Source organism: Balaenoptera musculus, chromosome 1 (genome assembly GCF_009873245.2).
Source record: "Balaenoptera musculus isolate JJ_BM4_2016_0621 chromosome 1, mBalMus1.pri.v3, whole genome shotgun sequence".
Taxonomy (NCBI): domain Eukaryota; kingdom Metazoa; phylum Chordata; class Mammalia; order Artiodactyla; family Balaenopteridae; genus Balaenoptera; species Balaenoptera musculus.
Genome location: NC_045785.1, coordinates 35,316,013 through 35,335,406, shown reverse-complemented (window position 1 = coordinate 35,335,406; position 19,394 = coordinate 35,316,013). Strand labels below are relative to the sequence as shown.

The window sequence follows — 19,394 nt, the reverse complement described above, 5'->3', positions numbered from 1 at the left end:
AGATGCAGCGCAGCTGGTGAGCGTGGAGAAGCGCGTCACCCCGCCCACACTACCGTCCCCGCCCCCGTGACACGCCCCTAGACCCTCCCCTGGACTCCTCCTCCGCCCCTCCCCGCAGCAACCTTCTCTCGCGCCCCCGACCCCGCTCCTGCGTCTCCTGTTTCCTTTGGCCTTCGTGGCTTCCTGCTCCTCTGGATGACCCCGAGGGACCCTTCCCACCTGTCTCTTCTGCTCTCTGGATCACCAGAGCACGCGTGTATACAGGGTACTACACCTACGAATCCCAAGCAACGCGGCACTCACAGACGCCGGAGCGGTTCCTATAGCAACGGGAAACCGGAAGTGTGTCAGCAACCGGAAGCGGAACTCCGATCAGAAAGTTCAGCTGCATCTGGGGTCTGTCGGGAGCTGGTGTGGTTCGAGTCCACGTGGAGCCGCGGGCGGGAGGGCAGGGGGCTGAAAGCGGGCGGCGGCGGCGACGAGGGGAGCCCTTTTCCAGGCGCGGGGCCTCGGGCTCCTTCGCTTCCTCCGGCGCGTGTGGACGTGCGTGCTGCGAGATGGACACTCCCCCGCTCTCAGGTTCGGACTCGGATTCTGACGACTCCCTTGTCACAGACAAAGAGGTAGGTGTCATCCGAGCTCGTGGGGCTGCGCGCGGAGAGGAGTCCTCACTCCCCGGTACTGACCGCCGATCGTGCCCTGTAGTTGCAGGAGGCGTTCTCCCGAGGGCTTCTGAAGCCAGGCCTCAACGTGGTGCTAGAGGGGCCGAAGAAGGCCGTGAACGACGTGGTGAGCTCGGGCACCCGGTTGGAGGGTGCTGGACTTGGGATGCGCGCGAGGCACCGTTGTGCTCGGGAGGCCGCGTTCTAGTCCCAGGAAAGACACAACCTGCGTATTGCCAAGAGGGTCAACTACCTGTCGGGGTCTTGGAGGTTAGCTCTTCGTCCACTGGCCTATTACTGTCTTGTGAGCTTAGTGTCTGAATTTCCTAGAATGGCCTGAAGCAGTGTTTGGCTGAATTCAAGCGGGATCTGGAATGGGTTGAAAGGCTTGATGTGACCCTGGGTCCGGTACCGGGAATCCGTGGACCTCAGGCAACATCTCAGAACAAGGATCAGAAAGCTGTTGATCCAGAAGATGACTTTCAGCGTGAGATGAACTTGTATGTATGTTTTCAGATGGGGCAGAGGTTGTGGGTTCCTGTGCTGGAGAGGGGGAAGCCGCGGGCCTGTACTCAGAGGTGTCGTAAGCCGGGGTGTAGGGAGGAAGGCTTCTTTGGACTGAAGAGCTAGGAGCTTCTCCCTGGTTGAGAGAGGAGCCCCTTTGTCCAGCAATCACAATGTAAAGTCCAGTTTATTTTCAAATACTCAGTTTTAAAGTTTGTGTGTGCAGTTAATTATTAGAACAAAACTTTGCTTATGGAAGGTCCTCATATGGGCTTTTCTTAGTGACCAAATAAGAATGTGTAATTGGCATTTGTTTGTAAGTTAATGGGCACTTCTAAAGTGGTCATTCTCTTAAACTACTAATTTATTTTTAGCAATACCCCCCACTCCTGTTAAAAAGAGTGTACATCTCAATTTCTCCCATTAAGTTAATGAGTTTTTATTACTGTTTTTGTTTGTGTGTGTGTTCTTGCTGGTGGAGGTCAGATGTTGAGAGTCCTTCTGACCTTGGATGCCTCATGAGAGGCAGTGAAAAGGGTGTAAGGCCTCTCTCCCTTAGCTTATTCTACACTTTTGTCCTACATCCTCAGCTACTCTCAGGCCCAGGCAGCAGTGCTTGCAGTATTGCCCCGCCTGCGTCAGCTCAAAGTCCCTACCAAGCGGCCCACGGATTATTTTGCAGAGATGGCCAAGTCTGATCAGCAGATGCAGAAGGTGAGAAACAGAAATGGTTTTCTCCGGATAGCTGAGGGATTGTACTTAAGTGTATTCAGCTGGCTTGTCTCCTTTAACATTTAAACAAACATAGGCATAAGCCCACTGATAGGGAATGGGTTGTCAGTGGACAATTATTATCTCAGTTATCTACATCAGATTCATGCCAATCACCACCAGTTGGATAAATGTAGGGATGACTTTTTCCTAATTTAAACAGTTAAGGGGAGGAAAGTATTGTAAGAAATGTGGTCCCTGAAGTAAAGATGGCCTTTATGCATTTCCTAACTGGCTTGGTCATGGCATGATGCGTGGAAAAGACAATAGTTCTTTTCTGCCAATGCCTGGGGGCAGCACTATAACTTGTAGACAGTTACCTTTCTCTGGGCCTTGGTTTTCCTCTTCTGTAAAATGAAGGATTAATATATGGCTCAGATTTGATATAATTTAGAGTTAGGTAGAACTTGGTCCTCATTCAACTTTGGGAGGCAGAGAATTACCAACATCTAATCCAAGATATACCTAAGTAGTTCCCTTGGGTCTCAAGCTGGATTTTCTTGTCTCAGTGGTACTCAGGGAAGCTAATCTAGAGACGAGCCCAGACCCATCTCTGCACATTCAAACTGACAACTGTTCATCCTTTAACTGAAATGTGTATGTTTAATGCAAGCTGCTAGGTACCTGATATCTGTCTGAGCTTTTATTGTGTGTGTGGTGTATTGGAGAAGGGGGCTGAAGCTGCAGACTGGTTTAACCACAGTCTGCCGACAGTAGGGATGGAGAGAAGTTAGTCTTCTCTCCTGGTACAACGCCATTTTGCATAATGGATCAAACAACACACTGGGAGGAGGGAGGTCGCTTTGATGTTCTGGCTCCAAGGCTGAGACTTTTGGTGTCTTGGACAAAGTGGTCAGCCTTTGGGCCTTATTGTCCTTGTGTGTAAAACACAGGGCTTGAAGTAGATGATTCACAAGGTTCCTTGGAGCCCCGTAGTTTGCAGAGCTGGGAATAATTGCTCCCTGCTGCAGTGCACCCTAAGCAGCAGTCATCCCATTTTCACATAACATAAGCTGATAATATTTTGTGTTTTAGATTCGACAGAAGCTGCAGGCTAAACAGGTCGCCATGGAGAAGTCGGAAAAGGCTAAGCAGCTTCGAGCACTTAGGAAATACGGAAAGAAGGTGGGAAGGAAAATGAGCGGGGATGGGATGGTGCCAAGTGTGTTTGTCAGTAGATTGCTTGGTCTGAGTTGGTTCCGTGCCCCGTGTGTGTTCCATCGTGTGTTTACTGTTTCACAGTGGCGTGGGTGCTAGTGTCCACGAGCACAGTCCTTCCTGGACACCTGTGTGTAGCCAGAGGTAGTGTGGTCACTACCGGCAAGTCATGCGCCTCTCTGGGCTGCAGTTTGCACACCTGTACAGCAGAGAACTGGGTCCAGATCAATGGTTTCCAAACGTGACCTCACAGCACAGTCAACTGGGGAAACTTCAAAACAGATTTCTAGGCTTCGGGAACTCTGGGAATCTGTATGTTTTCATCCCTTGCCCCTAAAGCTTCTCAGATGTTTCCAATACACATCCTGGTTTGAGAATCACTGGCCTAGATGATTGTAAAGTCCTTGAAGGAATCAATCATATTATTGATTGTTATCCAATCAGAAAAAACGGCACCAGTATGTTTGAACTGTGACTGAGTTCTAATGTAAAACCAGAAGACATACCATGAAACTTTTCTTGATTTCCTTATTTATTTCATGGTTACCTAAGAAGGAAGATGACAGGAACTAAACTTAGGGTTGTGGGAAGAAATGACCGTGAAGAGGGTCAGCATGGGTGTTAAGACTTTGTTAACATTTTGGACATAAACACTTGTGATGTGGGTGCACAGTTGCAGTTATTTCACTGACGGATCCTCATCAGGGTATGAGCAGATTAGCATCCTGGGCTCTGCACAAGGGCAGCTGTGGATCTATTGGATGGATGTGGTTGGTGGTTGAGATCAACTCAAAGACTTGGGCAGTTGGCTTAACATAACCTAAATTATCAAAGGAAAGAATAACTTATCGGGCCCATTAGCCCCTTGTTTCTAATATGAGGAAACCTCAGGGCTGTGTTTCTCAGTGGGGGACAATTTTGCTTACCAGGGAACATTTGGCAATGCTGGAGACATTTTTGGTCGTCGCGTGCTGGTGGGGAGCGTCCTGTTGGCAGCTAGTGGGTAGAGGGCAGGGAGGCTGCTGAACACCCTGCGGTGCCCAGGACAGGCTGCGCTCCCACACACAGAGTGATCCTGCCCAAGCTGTCGTAGTGTTGCGATGGAGGAGTGCTGCCTTAGAGTTTAATCATCTCTTTTTGCCCTTAAACCTTTTTTTCTTTGTTTTTCGGGGAGATTGTTTTCTCTCTTGGTACTTTCATGCCTAGCAACAGTAGGTTAGATATTTAATCTGCCCAAATATAATTAGTGGGAGAACTGGATGTAGACATAAACATGATTTGTGCAGTTTTGTAGGCAGGTTGTGTCATGGGGTAAGGGTGCAGACTGCCTGCGTGTGAATCTCAGCTCCGCACTTTGTCGTGTGTGACTCAGTCAAGTTGTGTAACCTCTCTGTGCTTCAGTTTCGGGGTCATAAGAATTTCTACTTCCCTGGGTGGTTGAGACGAGAAATGGAGAATATCCTTAGAGCCTTAGTGTAGTTGTGGCACATGGTCAGTGTTCAGCGGTGGTGGTAATGTCACAGCGTGGTTACTGAGAGAATGTAGACACTTGCAGTGCCGGCTTGGAGTGGGTTTAACAGTCCTGTGTCCACGTCCAGGTGCAAACAGAAGTTCTTCAGAAGCGGCAGCGGGAGAAAGCACACATGATGAGTGCCATTAAGAAATATCAGAAAGGTGAGTATATTCTCTCCTAAGGCTGAAGGGGAGCAGGGGTACCTGCTAATTCTAACAAACACATAGTGCTCTAGAGGCTTGGTTGATTTGGAACTATTGGACCTAAAGTTTGGGAATGGTGTGGGGAGCAAGATGGGCCTCTTAATACCAGTTCCATAAGTAACATCCTTCTTTTGAAGCTTAATCTTTTCTTAAAATGCAATGGCGCTGATCAAAGTACTTCTTCACTCCCAGGCTTCTCTGATAAACTGGACTTCCTTGAGGGAGATCAGAAGCCTGTCGCACGGAGCACAAAAGGAGGAGCCAAAGGCCAGCAGATGAAGAAGGGGTATGGGTGCCGGGTTCTGTCTTGGTGGTGGTGCATGCAGGGCCACAGTTCACGGTGTGACCTCAGTGCAGAGTGTGGCCACAGCTACAGGCCGTGTGATGGGCCCGTTCAGCCACATCAGTCTTTGAAGTCTAAAATGAGGCGATTTCAGGATTTGGCACATTTTGAGCGAACGCTCGGTAGAAGTTGATTCCTCATGTGTGATGGTTAAGTGTGCAGACCTAAGGTTCCCATCTGGACTCCGCCACTCATTTGGAGGGTAGCTTTGAGCAGGTTACTGCACCTTTCTAAATGTTAATTTCCTTATCTATGAAAATGAGAAAATTGTAAGTGCCTCTTAATATTAGGAAGATTTGAAGGGGATAATGTTGGATATTATTATTGGTTCTTTTCGTTTACCTTTATGCATTTCTGGACACCCGTCCTGGGGGAAATGGTCATTTCTGTATAATATAGTACATGCTGTGATAGAGGCGTTAGATAGAGTAGTCTGGAAGCACATTTTAGAAATATGTGACATGGTTCAGAGGTCAGGGTCAGGTGATGACTTCCTGGAGGAGGGTCTACCTGAGCTTAGTCTGAAGCATGAGTAGGAAGGAATTAACCAGGAGAACAGGAGAGACACGGGGTTTCGGGAAGAAAGAAGAGCACTAATGAGCAAAAGCATAGAGATGACAGCAGCCAGCATTTGGTATCACAGGGATACAGTGTGGGCAAGGAGTGGCGTGGTGTAGCTGGGGGGACCTGGGCTGAGTACAGGGCAGTGTTTGTTGGCCTTGTGAGGGGCCTGGGCTGTATCCAGCAGTCAGTGGGGAGCCGCTGATGGGCTTTATTCAAAATAGCGAGCAGGTCATGTTCATGTTTTAAATATTTCAGTGTTGCTTGTGTAAGTGAGGGAGGCGGGGACTGTTACAGAAGTCCAGAGAACAAGGATAATGACCTAGAAGTGTTAACGGGGGTAGAGAAGAGAAAATGGGTTGAAGAAATATTCAAGAGGTTAAATTAGCAGGTCTCAGTAACTGAGCTGGGTGTAGAGAACGAAAGAAGGAAGAATCAAGGCCCACTCCAGGTTCATAGTGTGAGTGGCTGAGTAGATGGTAGGACCACCAGCCTCAAGTTAGGACATAGATACAGGAGCTGAAACCAGTCTAGAAGGGAGGTGACGTGTGACTTTGGAGATGGTGAATTGAGATTCCTGTGGGATGACCAGTTTTAAAATGTATTACACCTGAATGTTAACTGCATTTAATATCCTTGAGAGGAATTGAAACAACTGAGGATGATTTAGCAAGATTTAGTTTAAATAGAAAGGTTTCTGAAGATAAGTGGTAAGCCACATGATATATCTGGGTCTTTTCCTGATTCTTGCTTTGTTTTCCTGCTTTGGTGGTTAAGACTGTAAATAGATGAGCTTGCCTGGGGAGTTTGTAGAGTAGAAATGTAGGGCCAAGGATGAGATTCTAGGTACAGTAATACCTGTACAGATAGGAAACTGAGGGTATTGTTGGGACATTACATTCATCAGGATTTGCAGTGCTGAGGGTAACGTGTAAGACCGCTTTTTTCCAGGCCCAGTGCCAAGCGACGCTATAAAAACCAGAAGTTTGGTTATGGTGGGAAGAAGAAAGGCTCCAAGTGGAACACTCGTGAGAGCTATGATGATGTATCCAGCTTCCGGGCCAAGACAGCTCATGGCAAGGGCCTCAAGAGGCCTGGAAAGAAAGGATCAAATGTAAGTGAGCCGGGAGCGCAGGTGAGGGGCCAGAGCAGCTTCCTCTCCCACCCCGCCCCTCCCCGTTCCCTTACTTTCCCTGTATCCTGACCCTGGGGCAGAAGGCCAACTGCTGTGTGAATACATGTGGTGCTTCCTTTTCTGCAGAAGAGACCCGGAAAACGGACAAGAGAGAAAATGAAGAGCAGAACACGCTAAATAAGCAGCATCTTTGTAAACAAAGACCAAGAAAAAGGGATGGAGACTTGGGATTTCACAGTGCAATTGGATCCCTTCTGTTGGTTTCCTTTTGTAAAAATTCTTTCAATAAACTAAAGAAAAATTTTCGGAGAAATATGTATTCTTGGTTAAAAACTCAGGACTAAAAGATTTAGAAGTTACTTTTTACATATTAAATAATACTGCCATTTATTGGTAATAAATAAATGAGCCCTGTGGAAGTTAAAAGTATGGATTCTGGGGCCAGACTGCTCGGTTTAACACCTGGCTCTGCTGCATACTTGCTGCTTGACCTTGGGCAAGTTAATTTTTCTGTGCTTTGTCATCTCGATGTAGACATGATAATAGTATCTACCAAAGAGGGTTCCTGTCAGCATTGAGTTAATATGTGTAAAATGCTTAGGACACTGCCTGCCGTGTGAGAGTGTATACCTGCGTAGGATTATTTTGCTGGGTGGGGTGGCTCTCGCTAATGTCTGCTGAGCCATGGTGGTGCATATTTGAAGCTTCTCCATTGCTGGCTGGGAGCTGTGCATGGGTTGGATGTGGTGAGCGGGCCATGTTACGTGTTGGGCTTTCCTGTGTCTTGAAAGGTGGGAAAGGAAGACAGCTTCCCTGCCCTCCTCTCTCTATTCCAGTTTAGAAGCCATGCTTTAAGGAGGTTACAGATATCTGAGAACTCTATATGCTTAGGCAGAAAAAACAACTAATTTTCACATTGTTTCCTTGTAGCATCTTTGGGACTTAAAAAAGGATCTCTCTGGTTTCCTATGATATTGAGTATCTAGAACAAAAAGAATGAATTTAGTTTTTGTAAACTAATTTCAATGAACAAAATTCTAAGCAAACAAGTCATGTTCTCAGAAGACCACAATGTTTAACCCTGACCTATTTTGACAATCTGCACAATAGCAGTGAATGGGGTAATGTATAGTAATTCCAATAAGGAGCCTCAGCTCAGAGACTTTGAATTATATGTGGAACATATTGAGAGTTTTAAGAAAGGTGAACACAGATTGCCAGAGTTCACACTGGTAGGGACAAAAGTAAATTACTGATTTGAGTACTTCTAAAGGTTTTGAAAACAATGTACCTTCTTTCCTTTTTTTTTTTTTTTCTTCATAGCAAATGGAATCACTTTCCTTAATTTCAGAGGTATACTTTATAGAACTCAGCATTAGCCCTCATACTGCTTTAAAATGCAATTCCATGCATTGAAAGATAAGTAGGAGCTAGCAGTTCCCATTACTGAGTGCAGGCTGTTCCTGCTTTGCTTTGTTCCCATATATGTGGACTTCAGCTATCAAGGTGCAGCTATAGCAGCAGTGTTTCTCGACAAGACTGTTCATGTTTCAGTTACCAAAGTATTGTTAACCAAGTAACTGCAGAAAGTAGAAACTTTGCTGCTGGCTCTTCAGTCCATAAACCACTGCATAAAAGATACATAATGAATAGTGACCAAATATCACTTCTTTTGAAGTATGTGGGTGATTGGTCACTGCACACCTGTTACTTAGTTCATGCACAGGTGGCAAAGAGTGCAGTTGTGTTGTCTCCTCATCTCCAGCGATAAACCCACGTGGCATTTTACAAAAGTAAGTAATTGAAAGAGGGAATTGACCAACAGATGAAAGTGCAGCAAAGAAATGAAAAGTGGTAAGGTTGGAAGTAAAATTGAATAGAATGCAAATGGAATTATAGGAGAGATAGGAGATGAGGGAATGGAGACAAGGCCGCTGCTGTAGAGACTAGATAGAGATGCAGCCAGAGAAATAGTGAATGTGAACTTAACAGAATGAGGAAAATGATGGAAAGGATGATGATGTCCCAGAGGAAGTGACACTGGCAGAAAACTTCACATTAAAGGGACTCTTGGAGATATTTTGTGGCATTGAAAGTACAAATGATAAAATGTTGGAGGTGAACCTGATAGGGATAGAGTACGATAATTCGTTTAGAAATCCCACTAGGGGATTAAAGACAGGGAATTTTAAAGGCATTCAGGAGACTGTTGTAAGCTAATGACCACTCAAGAAAATCCAGTAATCTAGCAATAATCTACACTACCTTAAAGGAAGACCAGGTGCATCCAAATGCCAGGCACACTCAAGCCACAAATCCTGATAGTTAAAACACTGCCACCCTCCCAGCACCTTGATGTGTTCACCCACCTGGAAGCTCTCCAAACCCTGCAGTCTAGGGGGTCTTTGGAGGTTTCACTATGTGGGCATGATTGATGAAATCATGGGCCACTGGTGATTAATTCAATCTTGAGCTCCTCCCTCCCCAGAGGTTGGGTGGTGGGGCTGAAAGTTGCAAGTTTCTAACCAAGGCTTGGTCTTCCTGGGGAGCAGCCCCCATGCTGAAGCTGTCTAGAGGCTGCTAAGAGTCACCTCATTAGAACAAAAGACCCTCCTACCACCCCTATCTTTTAGGAAATTACAAAGGATTTAGGAGCTCTGCGTCAGGAACCAGGAAAAGACCAAATCTCTTTCTATGATATCACAGGTCACCCTTTGGTCATTGACTGTGGATTCCTTAGAGCAAAAAGGTTGTAACAGTTACGAGCACCCTTCTAGATTCCCATGTAGTCATTAATAATTGGTCTAGTCCAGCCTTGTATGCAAATGGCTGTCAGGGTGAGGCCACTCAGCGTTGGAGCTTCCATTCAATCCTGTCAGGATACAAAAGCAGGAGTGACCGCAGCAATATATGGCTTCACCCTTCAAGGCGTAAGTCAGGAAGAGCCAGATGGAAGAGACACAGAGAGCAAGGGATTTGGGGGCAGGGTGGGGGCAGTGCACAGGGCGTCCACACCCCCCCTGGGCGAGTGACTCTCCCGGCACCTCCGTGTGTTCACCTGCCTGGACGTTCCCCGGTTCTTGTTTCCCAGGACCTTCAAATGGTATCATGTGGGGGGGTCTTTTCTTTAGAGCTGTTTCACTTTTTCAGAAAGGAGCCCTCTAGCTTCAAACCCAGAGTAAGATCGCAGCATGTGCAGGGTGAGGGGTCCAACCTTCCTTTCACAGATGGTCGTGTCTGCAGCCTTGCCCCTCGCTCCTACCCCACGTCTTACTTAGTGTCCCTGAGCCCTGGGCTTTGCCCATTTCTCCAAGAGTAAACCTCCAGCGAGGGAGCTGTTACACGCCTGGCGCTGGGGTGTGTGGAGGAGACTCCCTGCAGACCCCCTCCCAGTGGCCATTTCAGTTCCCTCCAACACACCCCACTCTGTCCAGAGTCCTGACCTCCCTCCAGAGTTCTGGGGGGCGGAGCTCTGTGCTCAAAGGTGTCGCGCTCGCGGTTTCCTCCACCCTCTTCCATCAGCTTTCCATCTTTTAAACATGGCTTCAGTCTTCTTGGCTGCTAATGTTTCTCTCTCATTTTCTCTGTTGTGGGTTCATACCTTTTAAGAAATCCATTTATTATCCTTTACTGGGGTCTGGAAGGCAGAGGAGATATTGAAGGCCTTTAGTTTGCCATCTTTAACTGGAGTTCTCCCCCTAGTTTATTAAATTAAGGATATGAACCAGAAGGGAGAAATGTGAGACTCAGGACAGTAAAAGTCAGACCTAGGCTTTAAAGTGTCTTTTTTTTTACCTGGGAAGCACACACTTTGGGCATTAATGACAGTGATTGACAGCACTGCGGGAATACTATTTGTGGTGATCATCTCCCAAGCTCCACATTTTAGCCTTGTACAGAGTGATGTCATTGTAGACCCTGAAGTGGTTCAGCCTGTGGTCATCGCGTTGCGGGTTGACCTAGAGAGGGGAATGCAGACATCAGAAAGAAGCCAGTGGGAAAGGGGGAAGACCTGGGCTTGTAGGGACCTGGACTTGAATCAGGCCTCAGTCTCCTGATGTGCAGCCTCTGGTGCTTTTCCTTGCTAAACCCTGTTTGTGAAATGAAGACAACATTTCCACCAAAATACTTGCAGGGTTGCATGAGAATAACCTGTGTAGATTTACTGCACTGCCCTTTCCTGCTGTCTACGGTGGAGGCCTGTGGGCTCTTCCCCCCACTGGCATGGAAGCTCCTTGAGGGGAGGTGCTGCATCTGTATCCCCGCACCTGGAACAGTATCCAGCACACACACGGGACTCAAGACATATTTGCTGAATGAAAGACTGGATGTTGTTGAAGTAGTTACACGGAGAACTGAGTAGGAGTGAGCCCCGGGACACACAAATCTCACAGAAGCTACACTGTGCCATTAACTAAAAGGTTATACTTTCAGCAAATGTTACCAGGAGACCAGAGGCTGAGCGATACTCACTGAGTGTGGCTTCCCCAGAGTCCCAGTGTTGGGGTTGGAGTTCTCTGCCTGTGTGGGGCGAGGTGCCGCTGGGGGCAGGAGCCCTGTGTTAAGTTGGGGCTGATCAAACCTCTTCCGCCCCCAAACACATCATTCTGAAAGCATAATTACCTTTTATGGTTTCATGACCCCTGGATCTAAGTTTTCTGGGTACGCTTTCTTACTTTGCCACCAGTGCCATCTGATGGCATTGTCCCCAGGTTTAAAATGAACAGGCGTGGTGTATTTCCAGACCCTCTGAGACCCCATAGTGACTAGTGATCTGGGGGTCCACGCAGGGCAGGGCTGGCCAAGCCAGTCTCACTTCTCCTTCCTATCATGGCTGGTGGGCCTGCCCTGAGATGTGCTGGTCAAAGATGCAACACTTCTACCCATACACTTTGTACCCATGGGAGCCAGGCCTTTTCTCTTTAAGAAAATGAAGAGTAGTGAGTTAGATGACTTGTGCTTTGTGATATTTTTCTACATTGCTTAGTTATCTCACTTGGAGGATTTTTTCTTCACTCCGCCTTTCTTCATTCACAAGCCCCCTCTCCATTCCCTTATTCACTGTAAATTATGTGGCCCGCCTCCCATCCTCCTCCTTTACCCTTTGAGCATTTATCTCTTCCCCAGCTGCCCCACAGCGCCTCTCCCTCTGGACTCAGTCCTCCTTGGGTAAGAGGTGAGGGCTCCTGCTGGAAGCCTCTCCCTGTCTTACACAGTCTCCTCCCTCCAACGCGATGCCCCATATCTGAAGAGGGGCTATTACAAATGAGCGGCTATTTGCGCTCTTCACTGGTAAAACCCGACTCACTGAGCTGTTTATTCCAATCTCCATGCAGTAGCCCTGTGCAGAACCAGGGGTTGCAGAGCCATGCCCAGACCGGAGTTGTATAAATGGGTGAGAAAGACAGGCGCCTGTAGAAATATGAGGACTACAGGGTGTGGGGAGCTCTTGGGAAGGGAGCACGCTAGAAAATTACTCACCAGATAAAGACAACAGGGGTTAAGCCAACAGGCCAGGAGAAGCACCGAGTTGGTCCTCAGCTGGGCCCCGTGCCCTCTTGTCTATTCTTCCCCCTCTGCATCACAGTAACCCGCATTTACTGAGCACGTGCTGTGTGCTAGGTACCATCCTAAGCAGTTTATATATGTCGCAGTTCATCCTCTCAACAAACCTTCAAGTGTTGATACTATTATCTCCATGTTAAGGCAGATAAATGGAAGTTAAGAGAGGTTAAGTTCACGAAGCTAGAGAGCGTTGGAGCTGGGATTGAATGCAGGGTGTCTGGCTCCAGGGTCGCCAGGTTACACTGATGCACTGATACTGAGCTGGAGCTCAGCAGGAGCACATGGTGCTCAAGAAGCCCAGGGGAAGTGGGGGACAGAAGTGTCTTAACGGGCTTTAGGGAAGAGGTGACTCCTGGATTTCATGTAGGGTGAGTGGGGACTTCTCAAGGAGTGAGGGCTGGGGGCCAGGAGGCATCGGCAGGGCAGCAAATATAAAGACAGGGTGTGCAGGTCTTGGTGCCTTTGAGGTAATGAGGGAAATTCTGACACAGCTGAGGAACAGTGTCTCCAGCCTCACATCTTCCACGAAAGAAACAGATGGGCTCATAGCCAAATGTTAACAACAACAAGAGTAATAACAACTTAGGGGGAAATACAGAGCAAAGTTAGGTGTTTTGTAACTCTGGGTTTTGAAGATTTTCCTAAGTAAGGTACAAAACCCAGAAGCCAAAATGGAAACAATTGGCACATTTGACTACTTAAAAATTAAAACCTTCTATATGAGGAAAGACATAATCAGAGTTGAAAGACAAGTGTAGCAGGAAGCTCTTCAAGTTGTCTATTCAAAATCCTGCATTTCTTCCTCAGGAACAGAAGCCCTATATCATTTAGGGAGATCATGTACTAAAGACTACGTTTGCCAGGCTCCCTGCACCTAGGATTCATTGCTCCAATCAATGAGGCAAATATGTTACGGGCATTTGCATTTTCCAGAGAAGGAGACAGAATTTAGAGATGTAGGTGATATGCCCGAGACCACTCTACTAACACCTGGGAGAGCAAAGTCAGGCCGTCTGTCATCAGCAAGCTTTGCTTAATCCACACTTACCAGCATTCACGACATGCCATGCACTGTTCTAAGCACCTTACAAACACCACCCCATGTAAGCCTCGGAACAATCTTACGAGATAAGTGCTGTAATATCTCCACTGTACTAGGAGGAAACTTAGTCACAAAAGAGCTTAGTCGCTTACCAGGGTCACACAGCCAGTACGTGGTAGCCAGAGGTCAAGCCCAGGCGGTCAGCTCCATACTCTGTTCTCTGAGCCACCACTGGATTACCTCTGACCTTCCAAGTGAAGGAGACACACTTACCAAGGGCTCTGAGTCCCATCCAATCTCTTGACTTTCAGTCTGTGTCTCGGGATATTTCTTCCTTGGTCCCTGGGCAGCATGGTGGATAAGATTTAGAAACCTGGCTGGGAGATGAGGCATGAGTTATGAAGGCGTCAGGCTTTGGGACCAAATGAGAGATCCTGTGCCCTTGACTCTGGCACATCCTTTCTTAGAGGCAGAGCATCAGCCTCAGAGGCTTGCCTAGGCCTCGCGACGCAGGTATCTGGTTCCTCCACTCATCTCTCAACAAACATTTGTTGAGCACAAACTCTGTGCCAGGCACTGTTTGGGCCCTGGAGGCAGAGCAGAGTGAGATAGACATGGTCCCTGGTCTCCTGGAGATGTAGTCTAGGTGAGGGGACAGGGGACACAATATACACCTATAAAATCAAACCCAATGGTGGCAGACAGTGATGCAAACTCTGAAGAAGGGAGTTGGCAAAGGGGCAGGGCTGGCTACTCGGTAAGAAGGCTCGCAGGAGCCAGCCCTGAGAGAGGCAGAGGAAAAGCACGTCACAGGCAGCAAGAACAAATGTCCTGGGGCATGAGCGAGTTTGGGCAATGTAGCTGCAGCAGAGAGAGTGAGGAGCTGGGCTGTACCAAGTGAGGTCAGATCCTTCTGGATTGAAATCAGCATGGCTGTCAACACCAGGTATATCTGTAACTCCACGGCTTAAGGACTTACACAAATTTCATTTGCAATCTACCCTATCCAGTCTCAATTTGAGAGAGGCAGTCTGACAAGGGGAAGAAGCTGGCTTTGTAGTTGGGCATTCGTGGCCCTTCCACTACTAGCCTGACAGGTGGTTTAATTCTCTGGGCCTCACTTTGTTCATCTGCAAAATGCGAGGAAAATATCTACCTCAGCAAGATGTCTGAGAAGTAAATGAAGGACTGTGAATACAGGACCTGGCCTCGGGCCGAGCTTATCCTGAATACAAGGCAGCTAGTAATGAACTCCTGCCAGGTGTTTGAGCCCCTCACCACCTGTTATTTTCCTTATTGCTGCAAGTCCCCAGCTCCTATCCTTTATTCTAGCCAGGCTGATGTCTCCACTGCAGATAACAACCTTACTTTCTCGGATTGTTCTCTATTAGTCTATTTACTTGTCTGTCTCTGTGATGCTATGAGATCCTGACTCCTCCTTCCCACCCCTCACTTCCCACCCTATCCTTCTACAAAAATCACACATCTTTCCTCTATCAAACTCCACTCTAAGAAGGTAGAGGGGAAGGAGGAGAGCTTGCTTGAAGGATTAGGCTTCCCGTCAAGTATCTCTCTTCCCTCATTCCCAAACGTGGTCCCCCTTCACCCGTACATCCCAGCCAAGCCAAACTACTCACAGTCTGTGGGCCATGCTGGTATCTCATTTCTCTGCTTTTCCATATACCTGGAATGTCCTTCCACATTCTTCTCTCCCTGACATACTCCATCTCACCCTCTTATTCCCTCCTCCAAGAAGACTTCCCAGAACTCCATGGCCTGAGGTGGGCACCTGTTTTCTATGCTGCTGCCATCCCAATCTTGTTCTCTGTTTACCTGTGTATTGACTAGTCTGTCTCCTTGACTATGGTATGAGATCCCAGCCCCATCCTAGTGACTATCACATGGTAATAATGAAAATAATAACATGTCCTGATCGCCAGTGTACCAGATACTCTTCTAAGCACTTGGGTTATTCTGTTTAATCCTCACAATGCCCCTAACAGGTAGGCTCAGAGGGGTTAAAAAACTTGCTCGAAGTCACACAGTTAACGAGTGGCAGAACCAGGATTTAAACTCAGTTAGTAGGACTCCAGAACCTGTGCTTGTAACAGCTAAGTATTGGATGGATGAATGACCGTAATGTCAGGGCCATTAGGAACATGTTTTTTGGCTTGACGGTTAATAAACTGGCTGTTTATTTGAATGTGTCAGTCTCTTGTGAGCTTTATCAGTATGAGCCCCGTTTTCAGATGATCAAACAGAGGACTGAGGCCTGCCCCAAAGAACCACTGCCCTGAGAGGCTCCCAGCTGCCTGCCTCTCCATGCTCTATCTCAACGGTATTCTCAGACCCCAGACTTACCATCTGCAGGTTCCTCCACGTTATCATGCCAAGACATGGGCTTTCTGGCGATTGTGTGAACTAGAGAAAAACAGCATCACAGATTCAAGTTAAAAAACGATCTTCCTGGCCTCTCCAAGACCCACCCTAGGCCAGACACCCAGTCAGCATTTTCTGAGTGTCTGTCATGTGTCAGGTATTGTGCTGGGCACTAGGGCATAAGACCTTCAGGGACCTCACAATCTGAGAGGCACTGTCCTGTATGGTGGCCACCAGCCACATGCGGTGACTTGAATTTGAATAATTTAAATTTAATACAATTGAAAATTCATTCCTCAGTCCCATCAGCTGTATTTCAAGTGATCAACAGCCACATGTGGCTACTGGCTACCATTTAGGGCAGCACAGATAGAGATTTATCATCACAGAATGTTCTCTGGGACAGACTGCTCTATGGGGATGCAGACATACCAGGCAGCCAGAGATAGTGATATATACCCAGCAGGCCATGTGATAACAGAGGTGTAGGATCCACGGACATCTATTCAGCCCGTAATTACTGGTGCACTGGAGATAGGGCTGCAAACAAGAAAGAGAAGTTCCCCGTACTCCCTGGGCTTCCACTCTATTTGTGGTGACACTCAATAAACAGATATATAATATCAAGCAAATATAAATGGGATGCGCAACAACATAAAGCAAGTTACATGGGTAAACCCATGTTGATGGTGGGGTGTAGTGTGGGTGATATGTCTCTAAGGACATACATTAGAGCAGAGTCCTGAATAAATTTGCTGTGTGAGGATACGTGGGAAGGATCCAAGAGTGAGGTTGGTGAGTTAGAGAAACATCGAGAGGCAGAGTAACTCTAGTGGAAGGAGCTAGGAGGAGAGTAGTAGTAAATGAGCAGAGGCCAGAAGGAACCAGTGATCTCCAAGTGTTTTATCTCAAACTCCTACCAGTAAAAAAACTTCCGCATGTGAATATTTATATAGTCTCTAGGCACTATTGTCATATATTAACAAAGCATCATTTCTTTCTTTATACATAAGTGTAAACATAGATACAAATTCTAATAATTTCCTCACTTAATCCCAATGGATCATATTAATCATGTGCCCAAGGACCATGAGCTGGGAGACCAAGCGCTTTTCCTAGGAAGCCTGGACGCCCCTTGAAGGGATTATTTAAATTGTTGAAATGGACCAGGTTTAAACAGAATTGGACGTTAAGTGGTTTTCTTGGAATTAGTTGTTGGTGGCTCCAGGGGAAAACCAGGTTAGTTATAAACTAAATGAAGACGTACATTTTCTGTACTCTCACCCCGCCCCCCGCAAAGGCAAGTACGTGAGAAGGTGGATATGCTCCTTAGCTGACTGTCGTCATCACTTCACTGTGTATATGTATATGTATATCTAAACATCACGTGGTACACCTTAACTATATGCAAATTCCATTTTTAAAAATGACATTACATTTTCTTTACAAAGCTGGGCTGCAGTGGACTACAGTTAATCAGGCCCAGGACTGGGGGAGAAGTTCGGAAAGAAGGAACAATATTTATGAAACTGAAGATGATGTAGGAAATCCATGCATCTAAATATGGTGGGATAGAAAAGAGCTGTGGCTGGTGCAGAACAGGCACTAAAATTTTTATTAAAGGAACAATGTGCGGGTTGGGAGGGGAGTCAGGATGAAGCTGGGTAGGCAGCAGAGCTAGATCCATGGGGGCCTTAGGTACTGATCAGGTTAAACCTTAGCTCAGAATCTGTGGGACCACTGAGGATTTTACAGAGAGACTGGATGATCAAATCCCCTTTAGCACAGCTTTCGCCAGCAGTGGTGTAGGGGAGGGTTGGAGAGCTGGGCCTGGAGGGAAAGAGAGAGTTAAGAGCCCATCAGACCAATGCAGGCAGGATTGACGAGGGCCTGGGAGTGAGGATGGAGAGAGAGCGGAGATAAGTGCGGTGAGGCAGAGAGACCTCGCCATGCATGATGGTGTTTCCCACTGAGGCAGGAACATGGGAACCATCATGTGAGAGAAAGGATAAGGAACAAACAGGACAGTGCCTACTCAGCTGTGTGGAGGGAGGGAGAGAGAGATTGAGGATGACTCCCAAGCTTCTAATTTGGGAGAGAGAAGGGCTGTGGTGCCTTTGGCTAAAACCAAATATTCTGGAGTAGCTGCAGGTGGGGGAGGGGTGCGGGACGAGCCCGGTTTTCTGAACCGGTGCGTCTGAGGTGCCTAAGGGATGTCCAGGGGAAGGGAGCCAGGAGGTGGCTGGGGACGTGGGTCTGGGGCTCCATTTGAGACTCGGTGGCATTTAGGGGGAGCTGATGTTACAGGACCAGATGAAACCGGCCCAGGAATGTGCAAAGTGAGGAGTGGGGGTGCGGCCATTTTATCAGGGGGCACGTTGGACCCTGAGTCTGCTCCCCTTGAACTTTCTGAAGGTCTTAAGACAATGTTAGAAGACGGAAAGAAATCCTTTAATAGCAACAAACCAAAACACATGCAAAAGAAAACATAAAACCTGCAAACTATTTCAAAAGCAAATTTATAAAAAGCCTCTCAAATTTTTTACAATAAAATGTTACTTAATCAGGACGTGGATGCATTTTAATGTATCTAATGCGTTCAATGTGATGGGGGGTGAGACCCCTCTCCAACCCCAAAGTCATAGTTCCTGAAGGCTATGAAGGGATGAGAGGTCACAGGAGGCGTCTACTGTGCTCCACCCAGCACCCCGCCCGCACCTCTGCCGGCTCCTTCCTGGGGGCGCCCCCTTTCCCTTCCTCCATCCCGCAGCTCCCCTCACCCTTGCGGAGTGGATTCACATGATACTGCGTGTGGAGTTTCTGGGTTCGTAACTCTTTGAGGTACAATTCCCGCAGGATCTGGTTCTGGTGGACCTCATCTGTGATCGCCTTCTCCTTCTGGTGTCCAGCCATGGCCTTGACTCTGCTGTGTCTGGTCAGTACCTACCCCCCTCTCACTGCCCTTTGGACGCTCACCGGCTGCCAGGTCTCCAGGCAACAGAGTCCCAAGCTGTCTCCAGGCAACACATGCTAGCTCACCCTCCTCCCTTGGACCTCACTCCTGCCGGTCCACCCCCCTCCTCCCCAAATCTTATAACGCGCGGCCCGCCCCTTTGGCCGCTCAACTCACCTTCCCAGCTTCTCAGGACCTAGTCTGGTTACAGAATCGCGGCTGCACACCGCCAGAAAACGACTGGCCATGAAGTGATAGACCCGAGAGGTAACGAGCTTAGGATTGGACCTCACCTTGGCCAGTCATTTCCTAAAAAAGATTTTGGAAGTAGTCAGAAACCTCTCCCACTTGTGTTTGTTTGTTTGTTTGTTTTCTGTTTTTGTTTTTTTGTTTTGGCGGCTCTGTGGCATGTGGGATCTTAGTTGCCCAACCAGGGATTGAACCTGTGCCCCCTGCATTGGAAGCTGGAGTCTTAACCACTGGACCGCCAGGGAAGTCCCATCCTCTCCCACTTTAAAGCAGATGCCCAGAACTGAGACCCTCTATGTCTGTCTCACAAACAGTGGAGGTTTCCTATCTGAGAAGACATTCTGGCCTACATCAGC

The 19,394-nt window shown here is 47.6% G+C and overlaps 2 protein-coding genes across 2 annotated transcripts; one reads left to right on the top strand and one right to left on the bottom strand.

Annotated features, from left to right (window-relative positions):
* Positions 1-360: 360 nt before the first annotated feature.
* EBNA1BP2 (EBNA1 binding protein 2) lies at positions 361-7,163 on the top strand. Its single transcript, XM_036834103.1, has 9 exons — positions 361-623; positions 706-789; positions 993-1,162; positions 1,757-1,880; positions 2,973-3,062; positions 4,694-4,769; positions 5,004-5,097; positions 6,667-6,829; positions 6,977-7,163. Exons 1-9 carry the CDS (start codon positions 558-560, stop codon positions 7,025-7,027), a joined length of 918 nt encoding a protein of 305 aa, XP_036689998.1. The 5' UTR covers positions 361-557; the 3' UTR covers positions 7,028-7,163.
* A 3,456-nt stretch (positions 7,164-10,619) lies between these two features.
* Positions 10,620-18,823, bottom strand: FAM183A (family with sequence similarity 183 member A). Its single transcript, XM_036834477.1, has 4 exons — positions 18,617-18,823; positions 15,819-15,878; positions 13,731-13,834; positions 10,620-10,809 (listed from the first exon to the last, which is right to left on the bottom strand). Exons 1-4 carry the CDS (start codon positions 18,747-18,749, stop codon positions 10,702-10,704), a joined length of 405 nt encoding a protein of 134 aa, XP_036690372.1. The 5' UTR covers positions 18,750-18,823; the 3' UTR covers positions 10,620-10,701.
* Between the last annotated feature and the right edge of the window lie 571 nt (positions 18,824-19,394).

Excerpts from the sequence above, each read along its gene's own strand:
- EBNA1BP2 (XM_036834103.1), top strand. The coding sequence starts at position 558 with ATGGACACTCCCCCGCTCTCAGGTTCGGACTCGGATTCTGACGACTCC. Across the intron at positions 3,063-4,693 it reads TTAGGAAATACGGAAAGAAG|GTGCAAACAGAAGTTCTTCA; the intron begins GTGGGAAGGAAA and ends GTCCACGTCCAG. Across the intron at positions 4,770-5,003 it reads CATTAAGAAATATCAGAAAG|GCTTCTCTGATAAACTGGAC; the intron begins GTGAGTATATTC and ends CTTCACTCCCAG.
- FAM183A (XM_036834477.1), bottom strand. The coding sequence starts at position 18,749 with ATGGCTGGACACCAGAAGGAGAAGGCGATCACAGATGAGGTCCACCAG. Across the intron at positions 15,879-18,616 it reads TGTGAATCCACTCCGCAAGG|TTCACACAATCGCCAGAAAG; the intron begins GTGAGGGGAGCT and ends GTTTTTCTCTAG. Across the intron at positions 10,810-13,730 it reads GATGGGACTCAGAGCCCTTG|GTCAACCCGCAACGCGATGA; the intron begins GTAAGTGTGTCT and ends TCCCCTCTCTAG.